Genomic DNA, 24501 nt, shown 5'->3' with positions numbered 1-24501 from the left:
TAGTCCAGAGGTTTTCAAACTATAGGTTGCAACCCACTATGGGTCGTAGAATGTAAGGCACTGGATTGCAGCGGCTCTGGTCAGCACTGTCGACTGGGCCATTAAAAGTCCCATCGGTGGTGCTGCTCGACTAAGGCAGGTTAGTCCCTACCTGTTCTGACACCGTGCTGTGCCCTGGAAGTGGCCAGCATCAGGTCCGCCTCCTAGGTGGGGGGGTCCACGGGGCTCCACATAGTGCCTCCGCCCCAAACACCGGCTCTAACACTCCCATTTTTCAGGAACCGTCCCATGGGAGCTGGCAGGGGCGGAGCCTGTGGGCGAGAGCCACATGGACCCGCTTGTGCGCCCCTGCCTAGGAGATGGACCTGCTGCTGGCTGCTTCTGGGGCACAGCATGGTCCTCAGTGCCAGGACAGACAGGAAGCCTGCCTTAGCACCCCTGCTGCGCCGCTGACCAGGAGCCGCCCGAGGTAAGCCCCTGCCCCAGCCCCACGCTCCAATCCTCTACCACAGCCCTGAGCCCCCCCAAAAACCTGGAGCCCCCTCCTGCACCCCAAATCCTTCATCCCTGGCCCCACCCCAGAACCTGCACCCTCAGCCCAGAGCCCTGCCCCCCTCCCACACTCCTGCCCCAGCCCTGAGCCCTTTCCACACCCCAAACTCCTAATCCCCAGCTCCATTGGGTCGCAGGCATCAACAATTTTCTTCAACTGCGTTGCCAGCAAAAAAGTTTGAAAACCACTGATCTAATCTGACCAGTTCACACACTGCTAAAACCTAGGTGCTACTTTGGTTGTTTTTATTGTGTTCCCTAACTGTTCTAACTGGCAGTGCTGGATGCTTCCTATATTATTACTAATCTTATAAATAAGCTAAGAAACAAAACCTTCCAGTGCCAAAGAGCTCTTTTTAGCTGCTTACTCAGGAGGATGACAATAGCACTTCTTTTCTTTTGTTCTCATCCTGCGTTTGGAGTCGCAGGAACTAACAAAAGCTTTTTCAAACAGTTTGATATTTGTACATAATTGAATAGATGGCATCCTAAAAATAAAAGGTAGATGTTCTCCAACAGCCATCAGGGAGCAGGCAAACCCGCTGTGTGACATTAAGCCAGAGAGTATCAATGATAAACATCCACTGGAGAACAGCATAGGCTGATTCTCAGGTGTGGCAAAGCTCTGCTTGTTGTGGGACCCAAAGAGGGGAAAGGTGGCTTTACACCATTTTTGGTTCTCCTTTATTCTAAGACTGCCCATTTTCTCCAGCTATGCATCTTATGTATGGGAGGGATGGCTGAGAGAGGAAATGGCATAAAACTGTTACCTCAGTACTATACCTTGCAGGGACTTTCCTTAAACTGGGCGGGGGTGGAGGGATTCCCCATTGGCTGGATCTGTTGGTTTTACTGCCCCTTGTATGAAGGGTCTGTATTGTGTCAATGAATTGGGCATTTCGAGACTCAGGGCAGGGTTGTTGCTTTTAGCACGTGCAGAGAAAACTGAGTGGTTATTAGCTGCCTTGGTTTGTTCTCAAAATATCTGGCAAATGTTGGGTTGTCAGTACTTTATGACTTTCATTTGTACTGCACCTTTCAGGAAGAAGGATCCCATGGTGCCTTTCCTGCATTATAGTTTGCATTGCTTCCACACACCACTGAAATGCAGCCAGCTCTAGAGAGAGAGGCAGCAGCTGGTTAACACTGCACCACAACACTACACAACAGTTTAGGATAGAAAATGGAGCACAATGTATGCAGTCTAGTTTAAACTCTAGGAGGGATTTTACGTACGCAAGATATAATTAGTAAAATCATAACTTGGCCAGGGTTAGCAACCTGACTTCTGCAAAAAGTGCACCAAGTGGTCAGGACCTGAGTTCTTTGTCTCTTCCAGAAGACTTGCTACTGATTTGATTCTTGTGGACATGGCCTCAGGACTCCTGATGCGGAGATCAACTGTGGCTGAGTCTCCCTCACTGGTTTTCTTGACCCTTTGGAATATCTGTCAATGTGATGCAAGTTTGAGACTGGTACATTCTTTGGACAGACTGGAATTTTAATGGCTTCAGGATGAGCAATATTCCCAGAAGCGACTGAAATGCAGGAGTTTTGCTCTGATAAAATGGAACCAGGATTGAGCCTAAATTTGTCCGCACTTGCGGTGTCTATACTTGGAGCATAGCAGCCAGATGTAACTTATTCCAGATTCCAAAGTGAGATTTCAGACCTTTGGCTGAAACACATTCTTGCTTGTCAGACCATTCATATTTGGGCAAGAGCGATTCTTCTGGCTTGGCAGATTTCTAATTACTTACTTCCTAGTTTTGCAGCGAGTGTGCCAGATTCAACTATGCTGATGAGAGAGGTGAACACAGTCCCTCTTTGTGCCAGCAAGGGCACTTGGGAGATTTGTGTGGGATTTCACCGCCAAGGAAGGCTGGCAGTATTTCCATTGCCTCCCTCTTTTGGGTCTTCTGCAAAGAGAAGGCAACTTTCATCTTTACCAGCGCTCTCTCAGAGTCATAGGCTGAAGCAAGGTTGCACTGAATCCGTGTACCCCCGTGGCTTGGCCATACTTCCTTCTTAATCCAAATTACCTTCTTTTGGTGCTGCAGTGGCTGGTGCTGGTGAAAACTGAACCTGTGCTTCTGATTGTACTAGTTTCCTTTATGTAACTATAAGTATGAATAATAGTGTTTACTGGAATGAACTCCAGTATTGCCAACCTCAGTAGATCAAAAGTCTTGTATTGGACCCACAAAAATAACGAGATTGGCCCCAAAAATCATGAATTACAAAAAAAACCCCATAAAAATGGAGGGCGTGGGGGTGTTAGTCTGACTTTTTAACTTTCCTCTATCCTCAGCCAATGTTTGAGAGAATTTCAGATTCAAAAGTCAACTGTTAATGCCCACAAAAATGCATACCTCTCTCTAGCGGCTAAGATAGAGACTCCATTTACCCTCTCCTCATCCCTAAGATAGAGGAAATGCCATCCATTTCCTATTACTGTCTTGACCCCCCCCCCCAGTTTATTTCCTTTGCTAAAAGAAGGGCTGGATGATAAATCATTTGAGAGCCTCTGACCTAATTAATGCACCATGATTCCCACTCACACATAGAACTTATATTACTTTTTAGGGTTGATGATTACAGATATACATAATAAAGAACTTATATCATTATTCATATAAGCAGTAATGTCACAGATACATCAGATACATTTCTAAAAACAATATGTGATTGGTTTAGCCTTGTGCAAGGAATACTAACCTGACTCCCACCCATTTCTCTGCCCAAGACTGAGCAGAACTGCTTCTCTCCTACCCTGCCTCCTGATGCCCTGGACCTTCTCTCACCTGCCCTGCCTCCTGCTGCTCCAGAGCCTCCCTCTCCTCCCCTCCCTTCCTCCTGCCCCAGAATGCCCCATCACTTGCCTTTCCACCCCTACCCTGCCTCCCTCTGCTGTGGACCCTCTCACTGTTTTCTTTCCCATCTGTGCCCTGCCTCTCTCTGCTCCTAATCCCCCATCACTACATTGCTTCCCCCTACTCTGAAACCCCTCATCACTTCCCTTTCCACCCCTACACTGCCTCCACCTGCTCTATACCCTGCTATCCCTGCTCTGCCTCCCCATGTGCCAGACTCCGCCTCCTGCTCCCCCATTCCCCTGCAACCCCCCAGTGCTCCCCCACTCTTCCCAGCCCCCTTTCACCATGTCTCTCCTGTGCCCTGCCTATTCCCCTGAACCATAGAGTGGTAGCCATTTTGCCTATAGGCGTGGCTTCAATCTTATTGAAAATGGTGGTGGTCTCATGCAGACAAACTGTAGGGAAATGGCAGCATCTTTCTGGCTTCAGCCCTTGTGACAGTCGTGGTGGCTATTCATGATGTGACGTGTTGTACCCCGCATTATGAGTGTCACCTGATCTGCTGGGGTCTCGCTGAGCCTGCCCGTTCCACCAGCCTGGGCTTCCTCATCCTGTTTTTGCTGTGCCAGGCCCTCAAGCCTTCTCTAGCACAAACATACAGGTAAGGCCACACCCAGCTGCAGAGACAGACTGAAGTCAGCTCTGTGTGAGAGGATTCAGCTCCGGGATTCACCCAGCGCTCATGTACACACCCCCTTGGAGAATAAACCCAAAATAGTATTGTCTTGCGCTGTATAAAAAAATCTGCGCAGCTCAAGCTCATAAAAAACGCCCTCTCCCTCAATGTGGAGAGAGATACGCACAGCTTCTTCCCCGCTCCCCAGTTATGAATTGCACAAACTTGGTTATACTGTAAACAAGTAATAAGTTTAACAACTACAAAAGGTAAATTTTAAGTGATTATAAGGGATAGCAAACAGAACAAAGCAGATTACTGAGCATACAAACTAAGCTTAATACATTAAAGAAATAGGTTACACATAGTAATTTCTCACCGTAAATGTTGTTTAGGCAGGTTGTAGAGTTTCTACAGCTCAGAGTTCCAGTTATCTCTTTACAGGCTAGATCACTGTTCTCAGCCTGGACTCAGCCCTTGCCTTCCCCTAGCTTAATTCCTTGGTTTGTTCAGGAGCGTTCAGCAGTCTTTCTTCTCACATGGGGAGGCAAATGGAGAACCCAGATTGTCTTGCTTCCCAGCCTTAAATAGAATTTACATAACAATGGAAACCTTTGTTTCCAGTGGAAAAATACCAGCAGTGTCCAAGGTGGTATTTTGTACCAGGTGACACCATCACATGATCTTGCAGTGTCAGGGCAACCATGAGACAAGGTTTATTTGCAAGGGCCCCAGGAAGGAACTCCTGAGAAGGTGGGGTATCCACATCTTCGAAGACTCATTGTCTTTTCCTAATGGCCCATTAAGACTGATTGCTTACTGTCTGGTGGGCGTTTCCCAAGCACATATCAACACAGTTGTAATTGTTACATAGACAATATTCCTAACTTTAGATACAGAAATGATACATGCATACAGATTAGATAAACACATTCAGTAAATCTTAACCTTTCCAATGATACCTCACATGACCCATCTTGCATAAAGCATATCTTAGTTATGTCATATTCATTTCATAACAATATTTCTATGAAGAATATGGGGTGTAACATCACACATGAGTTGGCGCCTTTCATCATGTTTCCATGGGATAGGTTAAAAACATCTCCAAATCGCTAGAGTCGCGACCAGATGGCGAGAGTTGGCAATTTAGAGCTGCTATTCTGTGCACCTTATCTGCTATGCTATTGTCTATTGGTAAAGTGCCCCCAGGGACTTTATCAGCTGTGTATTCAGAGCACATACACAGTTGAGGCCAGGTGAGCTGTAATGCCTAAACTTAACCAAGCTGAATCAAAAGGGCTTAAAGCATAGAGAGCCTCATTCTCAGTTCTGCTGTAGCCTTTTTACACCACCCTGGAAGATTGACTAGGTCTTAAAGTGGGCACAAACAGTCTCCTGTGCAGGGGACCTCCCAGCCCTCCAGCTCAGAGGAATTCTCAGCCTAGTATAGAGCTAGTACAAGGGCTTTGCACTGGTCCTGCTTCTAATCTCTGGAGCTGGGTGAGTGGAGACTAGTGTGTCAGGGATATGGCTAAAGCACACTGCACTACTGCTGTTTTCTGTGGAGCCACAGGAAGCAGAACATAAGATGAGCAGCCCTGGGGTTTCCCTAACTTACATGTGAGGGCCAGGCAGACCCTGTACAGCCCCAGAATATGGGGGAACCCAAAAGTGGCTTAGTCACCTCCCCTGTCCCCCCATGCCTATCCCAAGTATAGTAGTAGAATAACTAAGAATCTGGCCCATGGATTTTGAAAATCTCTTTCCCAATATTATTCACAAATTACATCCAAAACTCTTTGAATTAAAATCTCTGCCTTCAGCATATAGTTGCAAATGTGATTGAAAGCAAATAGGACTAAAATCACCTGCAAATGGTGTCTCTTGTGGGTTTTTGTAGATTCTTTTTTAATGATTGTCAGCTTTAGTTAATCAAAATTAATTTTACTCTTGGCTTCCCTGATTTCCAATTAGTATTTATTGAGCAGCACTACAGCCATTGAGCTTTTGGGCTCTTGAAGAGGAAGCACGGGTAAGTGGTAAACAATCAATCTGCTCATGAATACCCCTCTGGTTCATCGTGTGTGTTTTTCTTTTCATTAACAGTTATAATAATCAGATATATTTCTAAATTGTTCCCATTTCCGACCTCCTCTTGGCTTAATAATTTTTTCTATAACTCTCATCCCTGGTGAGAGGTTTTCTTTTAAGATTTAATTTAAAGGAAAACTCTTGTGTATTTTGAAGTATATGCTGATCAGCACAACTAATTGCAAAGAGCAAATCACTTTAAAAGAAAATGTGCAAGGCCTAATTTTTAGCCTGGCCTACCTTTTTGGAAGGCACAACTGATGTCATTGTGATGTCTGACTACCTGGTATGTACGCAGAATTGGATAATGACATTAGTTGTCATTAGTTGTGCCTGCAAATAATTAAAAGTGCAGTTATATGCATCTGCAAATTATGAGCACGGGAAGGGAGCCTGTGTTTTAAAAATCTGGCCCTAAATGTCATAAATAACACGTAATAAAGAAGCAATTAACAATGAAAGAGGCAGATGCCATCATGTTTTGGAGGAGAATGGAGAGAATGCACAAGCTGTCTGTGTGCCTGGGGAAAAAGGGGCTGTCAAAGCTATATTCACTTAAAAAGCTTTGTTTAATTTAATAATGGTTTAATGATGTTAAATTAACTTGTAAGGTAAATTTTATTTCAAAAACCAAACAGTTCAGGCAGTCCCAGCCAGATCAGTGAGATCTGCTTTCCTTTCAGACCTAATCTGCATCACCAAGTTAGAGCTTCCTCCTGAAAAATGTCAGTGAATTGGAGCTTCCTGTGCAAGACCATTCATAGCTCTAGTGAGCTAAATGACAGGTATATGTGAAAATGGTTTTGAATATCCATTTTTAAAAATACATTAATGGGTTTGTCATTTAGAAAATATAATTGCTGGATATTTCTGATAAGACTTCTTCCCACCCCATTCTTCAAGCACTTAAGCACTTGCTTAACTTTACTTCTGCGAGTAGTCCCAATTGTAGTCAATGGCACTAATCGTGGTAGTAAAATAAAGTGATTACACAAGTGTTTGCAGGATCGGGGTCTTAGTTCCTTTTTTTTCCCCAATAAAGAAGCTGTGAAAATCCACTTGAATTCTTAGGTCTTCTCTCCTTTCTCCCCTAAATGACTTTTTAAACAACTGCAGTGATGCTCTTGTTTTCCAGTCCTGCAATCAGATCTGCATTTCGCATCTGCGTTTGTGCTAGTGGCTCTGATTGATTGCAGGATTGAGCCTTACTGTAGAAATTGGCATGGATTTCTGCAGTGAAGGGATGAGTGAAACTTCATGCAGCCAAGGACAGTGAGGGAGGCAGGAGAGGAGAACACATTACGTTTTCATAGATGTTTGAAACCTGAATTGCTGAGGATCAACAGTTTTGTCTGAACGTTACCAGTTAGTCCAGATCTGATGTAGGTGTTCTGTGGGTGGCTCATTGGGTTACTAAAAGGAGTCTGACATGGTAGTTTTTTGTACTTAAAGAATAAATGCCTTGCTGTTTCTAATATCCCTCTGGACAGTGGGAATAGAAACCTGTTTTTTTCCTGGTGAATGATAAACTGTTTTACTGTTTGAAGGAGAGAAGGTGGTAAGTTAATGTCTTTTATTGGACCAACTTCTTGTGGTGGAAGAAACTTAGGCCTGGTGTATACTACAAAGTTAGGTTGATGTAAACCATCTTGCATCAACCTAGTTGTGCATATGTCTACACTTTGTCTCTCACCAATGTAAGCCCTCCACTACGCTGACATAGTAATACCACTACCCTGAGCAGCATTGAGCTATGATAGAGGTACTGAGGTCTATGCAATGCAAATGTAGACACTCTGTTACCTAGGTCAATCCTAACTGTCCTCCAGCAGCTGTCCCACAATGCCTAACGCTGACCATCCTGGTCACAATTGTGAACACTACTGTCCATTGGTCACTGAGACCAGAAGTGCACCCACCCTTAAAATCGTGCGTATTTTTGAAATGCCTTTTCCTTATTGTCCATCTTCGCAAGCACACGTAGCTGCTCTCCGTTGTTGTGTGCAACTGACCAGCTGACCATGCCAGCTACACGTTCCAGATGTGCTCCAGCCTGGAGTAGACAGGAGATTTTGGATCTCCTGGGCCTGTGGGTAGAAGAGGTTGTGCAAGCACAGCTATGGATCAGCTGTAGATATGTGGACATCTATGAGCAGATTGCATGGGTGATAGAGGAGAAGAGGTACAACAGGAACCAGCTGCAGTGCTGCGTGAAAGCAAAGGAACTACTGCAGCCGTATTGGAAGGCCATGGAGATCGACAGTGGATCCAGTGCCACGCTGCAAACCTGCCACCTTTACAAAGAGCTGTGTGTCATTCTTGGCGGAGACCCCACCACCACCCTGCACATCCACTGTGGATATCTCCGAGGAGCCTGAGTCACAGGCCCCTGGTATGATGGGGTCGATGAGGAAGTGAGGGAGGATTGGGGACTTGCTACCAGGGCGGGAGGGGATCCAGCTATGCCAGGAGCAAGGATCTTTTTGAGACTCCACCACAGTCTAATCAGTCCCAGCAGTCAAGCACGGGTGAGTCCATGATTTTTAGTGTGTAGCAAAGTTATGAATTTAAGCTCCCAGGCTAGTCTTTTGAAGGTGTTGTGCAGGTTTCCTTTGAGGATGAGGACTGACAAATTACATATGGAGTGACTGCGTGATGAAAAGTGTTCACCCAAGGGTGACAGGGTGTTTTTGTCATTTATCATTTTTCTGTGTGAGTTCATTCGAGAGCATAGTGAATGGTTTCACCTACATAGCTGTCTTTGGGGCATTGGCATCCCTAGTATGCCATTCTTTTCATGGGCTGGCTCGAGGAAGAATTTCTGGACAAATACACCACCGAACCAATGATATAGCTGAGATATGTCAATGATATTTTAATCGTTTGGACAGTTGACCTAAACTCCCTCAAATATTTCCATCATCACTTCAACCACCACCACTCATCCATTGAACTCTGTCAGAATGCTTCTGTAGCAGCATCAATTTCCTGGGCACCATGATAAGCCTGAGCAATGGAACCCCACGGACAACTATATACAACAAACCCTGGATCACCTCAGTTAGCTTCACGGATCCAGTAATCGCCCGCAAACACACCAAGAAATCTGTTATCTACAGCCAGGTACTCAGATACCATAGTTCTGAGGAGAAAGTCTGGGATACACACCTTAACACACTTGAAACAGCCTTACTAAACAAGGACACACACCAGAGAAGTAAATCGCATCATGGAACGGGCCACCCAAATACCCCGAGTGAAGGGGAAAAAAGCACCTACCACCCCACACTGGAACGCATGCAGAATATCATTAAACAGTTACAACTCCTGTTTGATGAGGAGCTCATCCTGAAAGAAATCATTCCTGAACACTCTCCTCTGGCATTCAGACAACCCCTCAGCCTCGCCAAGCTCCTCATCAGAAGCAAGCTCCCCACAGAACAGGGCACACCATGTCAAAAAGGCAACAGACTCTTCCAGAACAACAAATGCAAAACCTGCAGACATCTCTCCACTACTATACTCAATACGCTGTACAACACACCTTTCACACTCCATGGGTCCTACACATGCCTATTGCAAAGTGTGGTACCACATCCTGGGCACTGAATGCCCCAATAACAACTGATTAGGGGAGACATCCAGCCACACTGATTGGCTGGGACTCTACTTAAGAGAGAGGCAAAGGAAGTTGTCTGAGGGTATGTCTACACTATGAAATTAGGTCGATCTTATAGAAGTTGATTTTTAGAAATTGATTTTATACAGTCAATTGCATATGTGCACGCTAACAGCATTAAGTTAGCAGAGTGCGTCCTCACTACCATGGCTAGCATCGACTTACGGAGCAGTGCACTGTGGGTAGCTATTCCACAGTTCCCACAGTCTCCGCTGCCCATTGGAATTCTGGGTTAAGCTCCCAATGTCCGATTGGGGGAAAAACATTGTCGTGGGTGGTTTTGAGTACATGTCCCTTCCTCCGTGAAAGCAACGTCAGACAATCATTTCATGCCTTTTTTCCGTGCAGACGCCATACCACGGCAAGCATGGAGCCCGCTCAGCTCAGCTCACCATCACTGCTGCTGTTGTGAGCATTGTAAACACCTCGTGCATTATCCTGGAGTATATGCAGAACTGGGCTAAGAGAGCATGAGGAGGATTTTGATGAGGACATGGACACAGATGTTCCTGAAAGCATGGGCTGTGGCATTTGGGACATCATGGCTGCAATGGGGCTGGTTGATACAGTGGAACGCCGATTCTGGGCGTGGCAAACAAGCACAGACTGGTGGGACCGCATTGTGTTGCACGTATGGGATGATTCCCAGTGGCTGCAAAACTTTCGCATGCGTAAGGCCACTTTCCTGGAACTCTGAGTTGCTTTCCCCCACCCTGAGGTGCAGAAATACCAAGATGAGAGCTGCCCTGACAGTTGAGAAGTGAGTGGCGATAGCCTGGTGGAAGCTTGCAACACCTGACTGCTACCGGTCAGCTGGGAATCAATTTGGAGTGGGCAAGTCTACTGTGGGGGCTGCTGTGATCCAAGTACCAATGCAATCATTGATGTTCTGTTATCAAGGGTAGTGACTCTGGGAAATGTGCAGGCCATACTGGATGGTTTGCTGTAATGGGGTTCCCTAACTGTGGTGGTGCAATAGACGGAACCCATATCCCTACCTTGGCACCAGACCACTTTGCCAGCCAGTACGTAAACCGCAAGGGGTACTTCTCAATGGTGCTGCAAGCACTGGTGGATTACAAGGGACGTTTCACCGACATCAACGTGAGATGGCTGGGAAAGGTGCATGATGCTTGCATCTTTAGGAATTCTGGGCTGTTCGAGCAGCTGCAAGAAGGGACTTACTTCCCAGACCAGAAAATTACCGTTGGGGATGTTGAAATGCCAATAGCTATCCTTGGGGACCCAGCCTACCCCTTGCTCCCATGGCTCATGAAGCCGTACACAGGTAGCCTGGACAGTAGTAAGGAGCAGTTCAACTATAGGCTGAGCAAATACAGAATGGTGGTAGAATGAGCCTTTGGACATTTAAAAACTCGCTGGCGCTGTTTGCTGACTAGGTCAGACCTCAGCACAACCAACATTCCCATTGTTATTGCTGCTTGCTGTGTGCTCCATAATATCTGTGAGAGTAAGGGGGAGATGTTTATGGTGCGGTAGGAGGTTGAGGCAAATTGCCTGGTGGCCGATTTTTGAGCAGCCAGACACCAGGGCGATTAGAAGAGCACAGCAAGGTGCGCTGTGCATCAGAGAGGCTTTGAAAATCAGTTTCATGACTGGCCAGGCTTCGGTGTGACAGTTGTGTGTTTCTCCTTGCTGCAAACCTGCCCCCTTTATTGATTTTAATTCCCTGTAAGCCAACTACCCTCCCCCCTTTTTAATAAAGTAACTGTTGTTTTGAAACCATGCATTCTTTCTTTATTAATTTTAAAGAAATGAGATAGCGGACAAGGTAGCCCAGGTGGGGTGGGGGAGGAGGGAAGGACAAGACCACATTGTTTATTGTAGACACACTAAAAATCAAACTGTTTGAATGACAGCCTTCTGTTGCTTGGGCCATCCTCTGGAGTGGAGTGGCTGGGTGCCCGGAGCCTCCCCTCCCCCCCCCCCCCGCCACGTTCTTGGGGGTCTGGGTGAGGAGGCTATGGAACATGGGGAGGAGGGTAGGCAGTTATACAGTGGATGCAGTGGGGATGAGTGCTAAATCACTTAATTCTTTCCTGGCCTCTGCCACTGAATGCCTCCATGCATTAAGCTGTGCCCTATCAGTGTGGGAGGACTGCATGAGCTCGGAAAGCATGTCATTGTGAGTGCGTTGTGTTTTTTTTTTTTTTTTTTTTTTTTTTTTTTTTGCTTTCTAGTTTGCGATAACCTCAGGGATGGAGATAATAGGGGGAACGTAGAAACAATTGCACCTAGGGGAAGATAAAAAAGAAGAGTAAAATTGAGTTGGCTTCTTACGCCTTCATAACATGTGGGAATGTTTTCAAACTGCAGCAGCTCCCTTTCCCAGAGCAAGCAATGGGTTGGGTTTCACATTTAAAAGGAGGGGCTGCAGTATTCAGGTAGATGTGAAGCACACACCTACCCTCACCCCACCGCTTGGCTATTCTCTGGGATGATCCCTTCACCCCTCCCCCACGCCGCATGGCTGTTCTCTGGGATGATCCCTTTTACCCAAGCGCAAACAGTCCAGCATGAATGGGGTCCTTTTACTGTTCCCTTACAAAAATTCTCCTATTTCAACCAGGTGACCATGAACACTATTGCTTTTAAACCCTGCGCTGTAGTTACAAATGTGCACTCACCAGAGGTGACTTCTCCGGCTTCAGGGTCGGGGATGCTGCTTTGGGAGGGTATTGGCTCCAGGGTGATGAAAAGGTCCTGGCTGCCAGGGAGAACAGATTCACCACTTGCCTGCTGCGCATTCTCCTCCTCTTCATCCTCCTCTTCTTCCTCATCCACAAAATCCTTCTCCATGTGGTGTAAGACTCCCCCCTTGCAGGTGTCCACGGACAATGGTGGGATAGTGGTAGGGTTCCCCCCTAGAATGGCATGCAGTTGTTCATAGAAGTGGCATATATGGGGCTCTGACCCGGAGCGACTGTTGGCCTCTTTTGGTAGGCTTGCCTGAGCTCCTTAACTTTTTCACGCGGCACTGCTGTGTGTTCCTGGTGTAGTCTCTGTCCATGCCCTGTGAGATTTTTGGCAAATATATTTGCATTTCTTCTTTTTGATCGGAGTTCTGCCTGCACAGATTCTTCTCCCCATACAGCAATCAGATCCAGTGTCTCCCTTTCGGTCCATGCTGGAGCTCGTTTGCGATTCTGGGACTGTATGGTCACCTGTGCTGCTGAGCTCGCCATGCTGACCAAACAGGAAATGAAATTCAAAATTTCCTGGGGCTTTTCCTGTGTACCTGGCTAGCGCATCGGAGTTGAAAGTGCTGTCCAGAGAGGTCACACTGGAGCACTCTGGGATAGCTCCCAGAGGCCAATACCGTCGATTTGCGTCCATGCTACCCCAAATTCAACCCAGCAAGGTCAATTTTAGTGCTACTCCCCTCATCGGGGAGGAGTACAGAAGTCGATTTTAAGAGCCCTTTAGGTCGACGGAATGGGGTTGGTTGTGTGGAGGCGGTCATTTTAAAATCGACCTAACATGGCTAAATTCAACCTAATCCCACAGCGTAGACCAAGCCTGAGCAACTAGGTGAATTCCTGGCTGTTTGTTACTACAGACCCTCTTTACTTGCCTGACTCATGAGCCCTGCCTGTTTGTGATTCCTGTTCTCCTTATCCCAGACCACTGTCTACTTCCAGTTCCTGCTTCCCTGCCTTGCTGCAGGTGCCTGCTCCTGTGCCCTACTCCTGATGCTGACTCTGACTTCGACTCCTGGCTTGGCACCCGACTCTGACTCCAGCTTTGACCTTCAGCTTGGCACCTGGCGCTGTCTCTGACTCTTGGCTTGACTCCTGAATCTGTCCTGCTCTGACCTTTGGGTTGGCATCAGATTCAGCTCTTGGCTAACTCTAACTAATAGGCATGGTTGCCACCCCAGTATATACAGCTTGCTTGGATTACTACTAAATTCTATGAGTGGGCCCAGATGAGGATGGACCCAGCAGAGTTCTCTGTACCTGAAGGGGCATTGGCACTGCATGAGCAGGTGATCCGCCTCCAAGCAGACAGCTGAGCACTGCAAGCACAGAATGCATAGCTGACCACTGAAAATCAGTTGTTTGCGGGAGCAAGTCCATCAACTCCATGTAGAGAATGCTGTGCTTCGGGCCTATCTGGCTGCACTATCATCTGAGCTGAGACCTGCTATTCCTCTGCCTGAATGATTCGATGGGAACTCCAAATTCCAAGGCTTCATGAATCAGTGCCACCTCTTGTTCTTGCTTTGACTGCAGATGTATGCTTCTGAGCATACCAAAGTAAGCCTGGTAGTCAGCCCTCTGACAAGGGAGGCACTGGACTGGGCCTCTCATCTGTTGGAAGCTGCTTCCTCCGTAGCTCACTTCCGCTGTCTCATATCGGAAATAGAATGAGGCAACTTAGTTATTTCAGTTTTGAGGTGGCTTGTGGGATGAGGTTAAGGATGAACTGGCTCCAGTTGAGACCCCAACAAGTCTAGACACCTTCATAGATCTTGTTATCCATATTGTGAATTGTCTACCTGAGCAACAGGAAGAAAGGAGAGGGGCTTCCCAACTGCTATTGGATTCCGCCACACCACTTGAGCCAATGCAAATAGACCTAACCCACTGGTAACTTGCCCCTGAAGAAACAGCACCTGCAGTGCCTTAACCTTTGTTACTACTGTGGCAAGCTAAGACACGCTATTTCCAGTTGCCTATGAGGAAAGATGATCAACAGGTCCCTCTTATCCTCTGTCAGTGGCCACAGAAACTGTTCTCACGGACATCGAGAGACCCTACAGTTTTTAGTGCCATCTGGTCCCCTCATTTCCCTCTGTTTCTGGATATATTGTGACTGGCCCTCCACAACTCCCTTACCAGTTTTCATGAATAAACAGTCGAATTTTTCTCAGAATTCTGCCAGTAGCACTTCTTAACACCAGGAAATGGCAAGCAGTAGTTCCCCAGTGATCATGTGCCCGGGTATCTAGCCCGGCAGAGCTGTCCACTGCTCTTGGTCCTTGACTTCCATCCAAATACAGAGATTACAAGGATGTCTTTGGGGGAAAAAAAAGCCTGCAGACACCTTGCCCTTGCACAGAGACTACGATTGCCCGAGAGCTACTACCGTGGGCAGACATTCCATTTGGGCATATATATATATATATATATATATATATATATATATATATATATATATATATATATATATATATATATATATGCCATGTCTGAGCCTGAACTAGCCACGCTGCACACATACCTTCAGGAGAACCTAGCCAAAGTCTTTATTTGTAAGTCCACTTGGCCTGTCAGTGTGTCAGTCCTCCTTTTGTTTAAAAGAAAAATGGAAGCTTCCAACTATGTGTGGACTATCTATCCCTGAATCAGGTCTTGTGATGATCAGATTACCTTTCCCAGACCTGAAGAAGAGCTTCCTGTAGCTTGAAAACTTACGTGTTTCACCAACAGAAGTGGATCCAATAAAAGATAATACTTTACCCATCTTGTCTCTCAAATATCCTGGGACCAACACGGCTGCAACTACATTTGCTTGTACAGATGAGTGCTAAATCCTCTTCCACCCACAAACTGACCAGGCTCATGAGGCTTTCAACAACCTCTGCTGTCCACCTATGAGCACCGTTTTTGGTGAGGGATGTTGAATCCAAGTCAGTCAGCACCTCTTCCCCCTCTGTCATGGGTCTTAGTTGAATTGGGAAGGGGGAACTGGACAGGACATAACAACATCTGCTGATTGCTTCTGCTAGCTAGGTTAGTGGTAGTGGTTCTGATCATTCCTTAGGCTTGGTCTATGCTTAAAACTTAGATGTAGACACAGCTAGGTCAACAGAAGAATCCTTCCGTCAACGTAGCCACTCTCACGTGGGAAGGTGGAGTTCCTGCAGCGGGGGAAACCGCCTTCGGTCACTGTAGTCCGTGTTTACACTATGGATTTATTGGTGTCATAGCTCCAGCACTCTAACTATGCTACTCTAGCCCCTGTAGCATAGACAAGCCCTTAGTCTGGATAGCTGAGGCGTTTGGCTCATAGGGCTGAAGTAGATCAGATGTATGATCATCATTTGTAACCTTTTTAATATCTTTATTGAAGATAATAAAATTAACCTTCTGGGGTACATATTGAGCAAGGTGCGTGGGGTATTAACCCGTGTAACTTACTTTAATATTAATGACAAGTAAGTGGCTGAAACTGTGCCCTTAAAGACAGGTTAAAGGTGTTCCCAGCTCAGAGCAATACATCTTATCTCACTTTGAAATGATGTCTGCATTGCTAATTCTTAACACTGGCCTCCATTAACTCTGACCTTTTTCATAGCCTCCTGTTCTGTGATGCTCCCTGAGCAATGAGGCATAAATATGAAATTCCACTCCATTTATTATGCACACGCCTTTGTCGGAGTTGCTCGACCGCCCCCAGTTCTGTGACTGATCATTCCTTTGCATGATGCTTGAGCATCTTGGTGTGTTTTTATTTCCTAGGAATTGAGAACGGAATCCATTGCGAGACCTCTGGAGATAAACGAGACTGAAAAGGTGATGAAAATTGCCATCAAAGATGTTCTGGTAAGCAGATAGCTGTTCGTTTATTTGCTTCATTATTAATTTTTATTCTACAGAATATCTATTCCAGCTGTCATTTGTGTAGGAAGAACAAGGTTCTTTTTTGCCAGCATCTAGGGATTGAAAAGCATGTGTATATATATGGCTTGTATCACCCTTCAAGAGCAGAGTCAACAAATAGTCTGTCTAGCTGCTTTAACAGTAATATTGAACTGCAGTCAGTAGCTCATATCATCCACCATGTCATTGCTACTGGCAAATGCATAAATATAAGTTCACCAAGGCAGAAGTTCATTTGTGTTTGCATCTCCCATCCATGTGAATGAAACATGGCTGTTGATGACATTTTTTTCATTGGGAAATTTGTTGGTTTTGAGACAAACTCAACCCTTAAACTGTTACGAATTACACCTGATAGGACACGCACACATGTGCTACGGATTACACCTGGTAGGACACGCACACATGTGCTACGGATTACACCTGGTAGGACACGCACACAAGTGCTACGGATTACACCTGGTAGGACACGCACACAAGTGCTACGGATTACACCTTGTTAGGACACGCACACAAGTGCTACGAATTACACCTTGTTAGGACACGCACAGTTCGAATCTAGGCTGAGGCACAGAAATAACGTCCACAACTGCAGAGTTCCCAAAAGGCACTAAGTTTATTACGCTCGAGCGTGGTGCCCCCCTGCTAGCCAGGAGGGGACCCTGAATACAGATTATACAAAGGTTATATACTTTTTAGCAAAGCATGTTGCCCTCGTGCATCGGAAACCTTAGCCAATAAACAAACCCTTGTCTTATCTACCACCTATCCCTGCTTGGTGCATTCCTCGTGCTATACCAGTATGTTAATTACACAGCATGGTTCTAAAGCCATGCATCAGTAACTTTTATTATCAGGATGGGAGGCCTCACATCAAGGCCAAGAGACAGGGAGTTAGAGACTAACAAAAACCAGATACTGGGAGTCAAGGCAGGCTGGAGACAAGGAGGAGGATTTTCACAGGGATTCAGTATCTAAGGATCACTCCTCCTGGTGTATGCTGTGCTGGCATTTAAACAATGGTGGGCCCCAAACCAAAATGGAGTCACATGTGCTAACTTTTCCTTAACATAATCGAGCAGGTTACTTTGTGTTGTGTAGGCCCATGTAGATGCATGCTACTGACTCCTGGTTGGTTTTTAGAAGCCACAGTCTGTTTATAGTGGTGCACTGGGCCAGCAGCAGCCCCTGGTCATTGGCTAAAATTTCCAGAAGTGCCTTAAACACAATGAGCAAAGCAGTGCCTCCATGATCTGGGGGATCTTTAGCACCCTTTAACAAAGCACAGCATACACTCAGTCTTCCCCTAAAATAGCATCTGTCTGCCATTGTGGAAGAGAGTGGGACTCCTTTGCACACCCTTTGGACTAGACTTTCATGGTGCTTGGATACTGGGTAAACAAGGATTGGGATTGTGTCTGGACCCTGCTCAACTTCACGGGGAGAAGAGAATCCTACACATAGCCAGCCATGCATGTGTATGGAAAGCTATAATCTATATGCTGGGCCACTATATGATACTGTAATGAAAAACAGACACATGTATTAAAATATGAATAACAGTCTTTTGTGGGAAGTAGATCTGGCAGATCTCTTTCTTTTACCCCCTTCAGTTTTCCATCTTCCGTGGAAATTTCCCCCCATCAAGGTTAGCTGATATAGTGTCCACTGAAGCCTGGCAATGCTACTCCAATCCTCCACCAGAAGGGGGTCACAAGACCATGATGACCCAGAGCACTCCCTCCCCAACCAAAGGCAGAGTGTCCCGCTTCTGCCACTCCTTTGTTTCTCTGAATGTCCAGGAGATAGCTGAGCGGGGCAGGTCTCTTATGGTATGTTTGTACTGCAGTGTAAGCCTGTGCTTGAGCCCAGGCACAAGGCTAATCCCCCCTGCATCTATATACTGCAATTGCGCTGACCCAGGGCTTGGACCCAGGATCCCAGGACCCTGCAGGACCAGAGTGTCTGAGCTCAAGTCCAGCTGGGACCCAGGATCTGAGCCCTATTGCTTTGCAATGCAGCCACAGCCCTGCTTGACTCAACCCCCAGAGTCAGTAGGTAGTATCCCACAATTCAGTTGGACAACTTCCTTAGTCCTCTCTATCCCAACAATCTGAATCCACTCTGTTGAAAACAGAAGCTCTCTTCCCCCTTGGCAAATGGCAGAAATTCAAATCAGCATTAAGCCAGCCTGTTCTGATCAGCATTCTGCAAGCACACTATCAGAGAAGGCCTCCTGGGTTTGCAATGGAGAGTGAACCAATCAAGCCTTTTGTAAAGCGAGCTGCTTCCTGGTAATGTGCAAGGCGGGCACTAAAGCTTTCCCACAGTTCCAAGGGCTAGAGTGGTGCTGGGCTTTTTGGGATATATGATTACTTTGACTTGGGTCTGTGCACTGCAGCGTGGATGCCAGAGCTCTTGGTTTGAGCAGTGATCAGAATAATCTTAACTTAGGGTTAAAATACAGTGTAGAAGCTCCAGCCCAAGGTTCCCTAACACGGGTCAGCTGACTCGAGTCCCACTACCCCGGCGTTTACATTGCAGTGTAGACATACCTGTATTTTAAATTCTTCCACACTAGTTCACTTCAAAGAGAAGCATTCAGCACAAAGATCTGTTTCCAAACTGGAGGTGGTGCTGAGCCTGTATTTTAACTGGGAAAACATTTATCTTTAGATAGGTAGAATTTCAAAGTGACTGAACCTGAAGATTTTAACAAGAATTGTTTTTGAAATGGCCCCATCCTGTTATCCTGAATGGCAAGTGTCAGCTCTGAATGTTAATTGGTGAGGGACAAGCCAATATCTGGTGGGGGTCTGTTAACTGGCCAACAAAACAAGGCGCTACACTCAACTCAGTGGCATTTCTCTGTTTGATTGAAACACGATCAGTGGCAAAAGAGTTGGTACTGGAGGAGAAGAGCATGTGGTCAGGACACTTAGGAACGCACTGCGTCAGGGCAGTCTATCAAGTAGTCTCCACCAGTGGGGTTCCATGAAGATCACTTTAGCATGGCCAGGGCATCTAGTAGGCAGACCCCTAAAAAATAGGTATCAGTGCAAACACTGCCCATCCTGCTCTAGGATTGAAAACATCCCAGAAACATAGCTCCCCCTGCCAGCTTGGGTGTGGAGTAATCAAGCCCAAACAAATTAAATTATTGAATAGCCAACTGTATTTCCCCCCCGCCCCACTCTTCAGGTTTAAATAGCCATGCCAAATCAATAGATACACGAGGTGATCTCTCCATCTGCTTTTCCTGCTGTTCACAGTCTATATGCATCCTGAATGTTGTTAATATGTATTGATATCCTAGGCCGTAGCTCCAATAAGCCAGTCTCAGCATATTAGAGTTGATAATTTCATGGGAAATATCAATAACTCGAACCTACCTCAGCTGGTTAGTTCCGGACCAATTAATGAAATGATCTACTCTAGCTGAACAGCAAATAATCTTCACTGCTGGAATTTCAACAAATGCATAGCTCTTTTTAATTAAACAACTTTCTGAACGATCAAAAAGTTTCAAAGGTGCAAATGCTTTGAACATACCCAGCACATTTTAACATGCGTGAAGGGTTTTTTTTCCCATTCTTTTCTTCTTTGCAGTAGAGTACGTAGCACTATTCTGATTGCAATTTATTTTTGAAAAAATGGCCATGGCAGGGCTAAGAAAAAAAACAAAGAGATCAAGACCAATTAGATTCTTTTAAAATGTGATATTTGTCAGGAAGTAGTACTAGTCCTGGAGACTTTAGCAGGGCTGCTGTTGGGCAACAAAGAACTCTTGCTGCAAGAGGAATCCCAAGAGGCAATCTGTTTAATCTAAAGGCAATCTAAGGAGCACAGAGACAGCACCCCCTTCATTGCACTCCTCCATGGGATGCAGCTTCCCTACCCTCGCTCCAGCTGGCTCTGCTGACTGTTGGGTATGTTGGGGGACGTGGAGACAGAGCCATCACTGTACCTTCTGTCCACCCCTCCCCACCTTCTTTCAGGCATCGCGTGCCCCTAGAGGAGCCATGGCTGCATTACCCTAAATGCATTCCTTTTTCATAAGAACATAAGAATATAAGAACAGCCAAACTGGGTCAGGCTAAAGGTCCATCTAGTACAGTATTCTGTCTTCCAACAGTGGCCAATGCCATGTGCTTCAGAGGGAATGAACGGAACAGGTAATCATAAAGTGATCCATCCCCTGTTACCCATTCCCAGCTTCTTGCAAATAGAGGCTAGGGACACCATCTCTGCCCATCCTACCTAATAGCCATTGATGGACCCATCATCCATGAATTTACCTTTAGTCCCCATATATGGGCCATGCAAGGGAGAAAAGACTATCTACTCCCTCCCAGCCACCGCATGCACACACAGCCAGGAAGAATCTGCATGCCTGGTAGTGTTTACAGGATTAGCCCTCTAATTTTTGTGCCACAATATACTTCATATGAGCATTGTCAGCCTTGAAAAACTGTTGTGAAAATGTACCTAGCTAGGCACCAAATATACTGATGCCTTTGCCAGAATGATGATAAAGGTGATAATGAAAAAACTATTTTTCTCGCCTGCCAAGAAATAGATTACTCTTCTTGGGCAAATGGGCTTATAGAATTTTGCAAGTCTGCCTAAACTGGCTGAATTGCAATTGCTTTGGGAAACATATCTTTGAAATACCTCATTTTGAATTGTTAAAAATCTCAGCCATAGTGCTGCATCTGAGTAGAATTCTCCATTGAATTTCCTTTTTATTTAAGTAAAGGCAAACAGAAATGGAAAAGTCCTTGGATTGCATCTTCAAATAATTGCTTCTTTGAATGCATAATCACTGCAATAAACAGCCTTACTGGTAGACTACATCACAATTACAACAGCACCAGGCTCAGTTTAAATCTACTGTGTATTTGAATGCAGATTCATTTTGGTTTGGGAAGAATGAACCTGAAAAAGGCTCACTGGATGCTGTATATAGGAACTTCTCCCAGTGGGTGAATTTATTGGAACCAGCTGAGTGACCCTGGTTTGGCACAGGCAAACCTAATAATGGTTTGCAGTTGCAGCTGTAACAGTGTCTTTAGTCCAGAGGGTTCTTAAAGTGCTTTATAGTCATTGCACCTAGAAATCACTTTACCCACCACTGAAATGCAGGCCACTCTGGAGTGGGATATGACAGCTGTTCAAAATCGCAATATTGTGTAACGGTTGAGGACAAGAACTGAAGAATACACTATCCAGTTGAAACTGCAGAATCCATGCACAGAGGCCATATTTAGTCCCAAAACAATGGTGTTGGTTTACTTTCATGCAGTGTCAGTGCTCAGCAGTGCAGAATAATACTGTGTAATCCATGTCTAATCCCAGGATCAGAAAGAGGAAAAGAAAAAGCCAGCTGTTATGAGAGAACAGGATTTTCTCTGTAGTGGCCACAATAAATAGGTTTGATTTGTAAACCAGGTAATGACCTTTCTAATGCTGTCAGTGAGACCCATGATGTATGAGAAGCTAAATGATGATTGTAATAAGAGTGATAGGTTTCAGAGTAGTAGCCGTGTTAGTCTGTATCAGCAAAAACAACAAGGAGTCCTTGTGGCACCTTAGAGACTAACACATTTATTTGGGCATAAGCTTTCATGGGCTAGAACCCACTTCATCAGATGCATGGAATGGAAAATACAGGAGCAGGTATAAATACATGAAAAGATGTGAGTGTGACACATAGGAGTGCTGGTGGAAGACTGATCTTTGCCTGAGCCTGGTTGCATAACATGGCTCATGGTTACAAAATTCTGTGGTGACACAAGGTGCAAGATAATGCAGAATCAGGCCTGGAGTCTGAAAGACGATTGGAGTTACGCTTCTGCAGGACATGACTCAGCTACTCATTCTCTCTTTCAGGAACAAGTCCAGAAGACTAAGGACATGTTGAATAATGTGGCCTCTGATGAAGCTAACTTGGAAGCCAAGATTGAAAAGAGAAAACTGGAACTGGAAAGAAACCAGAAGCGACTACAGACCCTACAGAGTGTCCGGTAAAGACTATGTACCTTTTATCCACTGCAGAATTAGTATAACTGATGGTGAAGGGTATTCTTAATGCCCACTGTAGTGAAGATTGACTAGTCTTTAAAGAGTCCAAGAAATATGATGGCCCCTGGGGAGTGCAATAAATGTGGTGGTTTGCCATTGTAAAAATGCCTAGGCTGTAATAACTAATTTTCCAATCATCTGGTTTTGAAACTGACTAACATTTTGCTACTGTCAAGATGGCCAAAATGTTACTTTATTTTTAAATTGTCACTTGAACTTTTAAAAATGATCAGACTTTAAAAAAGTCATTAAACCCAGATGGTATCTGTGGGTGCAGATGCTCCTAGGAGAAATAATGGTGAAACATGCTGCTTGATTTCTAAGATGTTCCTAACTTTTCCAGCTGCTGGTAGGTAGTAGATGAAGAAACAGGTCATGAAGTATCCTTGGTTGGGGAAGAGTCATCTAGAGAGCATCCTAGAGAGCATCCTGGACTGCCATGCAATCAAGGCACACACAGTCAGGCCTTAGATTTGGGTTCTAGCTTCAGTCATATTGGGATCTTGTATTGAGTATGAACAATTGCTTCATCTGTGATCTCACTAATGAGAGAAAATAAGGAAATCCCAGGGTGTGGAAGTGCCTGCGTTATGTTTGTGTGTAAATGCTGTGACAAAAATCCTTTCTTTACCAGATGGAGGCACATGGGGTGGGCATGGACAGCAGAGCAAAACTGGTCTGTGTTGTACAAGAGCCTTCCTTCTGGCACAGGGTGGCATGGTGGTTTATTGCTGGTGGAGGATGGGCACACAGCCAGCCACATTATTAGGACATTTCTGTTACAGAGATCAGAGTAACAGCCGTGTTAGTCTGTATTCGTAAAAAGAAAAAAGAAAAGGAGTACTTGTGGCACCTTAGAGACTAACCAGTTTATTTGAGCATGAGCTTTCGTGAGCTACAGCTCACTTCATCGGATGCATAGCATATCGTGGAAACTGCAGAAGACATTATATACACACAGAGACCATGAAACAAAACTTCCTCCCACCCCACTGTCCTGCTGCTAACAGCTTATCTAAAGTGATCATCAAGTGATCATCAAGGAAGGCCATTTCCAGCACAAATCAAGGTTTTCTCACTCTTCCCCCCCCACACACACACACACAGACACACATACAAACTCACTCTCCTGCTGGTAATAGCCCATCCCTCTTTGAAACCTCTCTTTATAATGCGCATGATAATCAAGGTGGGTCATTTCCAGCAATAATCCAGGTTTTCTCACCCCCCCCAACACACACACACCCCCTCCAAAAACCACAGAAATAACATATCCTGGCAAGCACAGATAGCAAGTAGAAGAACATGTGCTAGCCTACTGTGGGGCTGGACCATGCCTGCTTTGAGGCATGGAGCTCTGATCAGCAAGAAAACTAAACTCTTGCTAGTGTTGTCCTTATTGCTAGGGGAAAATACTGCCTTTCTGCTTACATGGGTGGGTGTGGTGGAAGGCTGCCTACAATTCTCCTTTGCCCCAGCACACCTGTGCAACAGAGGGTAGGATTTTGCCCAGTGATTCTAGTGTCTTTAAAATAATGTGGTGAATTTAGAGTGAAGAGAGATGCTTTTTGGATTAGGCTAATAGTGTAGGAATACAGAGGGAACTGAAAAAACGAAAGAGCATATTGCAGAGTTCTGCAGCTTCAAATAGTTTTGTTTTCTGTATTTTGTCTCTGGGCTGTCCAGACCAGCCTTTATGGATGAATATGAGAAGATTGAGGAGGAGCTGCAGAAACAATATAGCAGTTATCTGGAAAAATTCCGTAATCTGGCCTATCTGGAACAGCAACTGGATGATCATCACAGGCTAGAGCAGGAGAGGTTTGAGGTAAGAGAGTTTTGTTTTTCCAGACGAAACATTAGCTTAGTTAAATGTACTTTTTTAACCTCTTTCCCCATCATGCAGGCCACTGTTTATTATCAAGCAATAGCCAAAAAGACTTCCATTGCCTCCTGCCGCTTCCCACAGCA

General features: G+C 45.4%; 1 protein-coding gene across 6 annotated transcripts in view; it reads left to right on the top strand.

Moving 5' to 3' along the window:
* CLUAP1 (clusterin associated protein 1) overlaps positions 1-24501 on the top strand; it is a 167919-nt gene that overhangs the window by 43609 nt on the left and 99809 nt on the right. For all 6 annotated transcript variants that reach the window (XM_074964681.1, XM_074964680.1, XM_074964679.1 and 3 more), the window contains exons 6-8: positions 16306-16389; positions 22339-22472; positions 24217-24358. In XM_074964681.1, the coding sequence (XP_074820782.1) occupies positions 16306-16389; positions 22339-22472; positions 24217-24358 (360 nt within the window). The remainder of the gene's footprint in view (positions 1-16305; positions 16390-22338; positions 22473-24216; positions 24359-24501) is intronic.

The sequence above is a fragment of the Natator depressus genome, chromosome 10, assembly GCF_965152275.1.
Source record: "Natator depressus isolate rNatDep1 chromosome 10, rNatDep2.hap1, whole genome shotgun sequence".
Taxonomy (NCBI): domain Eukaryota; kingdom Metazoa; phylum Chordata; order Testudines; family Cheloniidae; genus Natator; species Natator depressus.
Note: the sequence above shows the minus strand (reverse complement) of the source record. Positions and strands in the feature narration are given on the sequence as shown.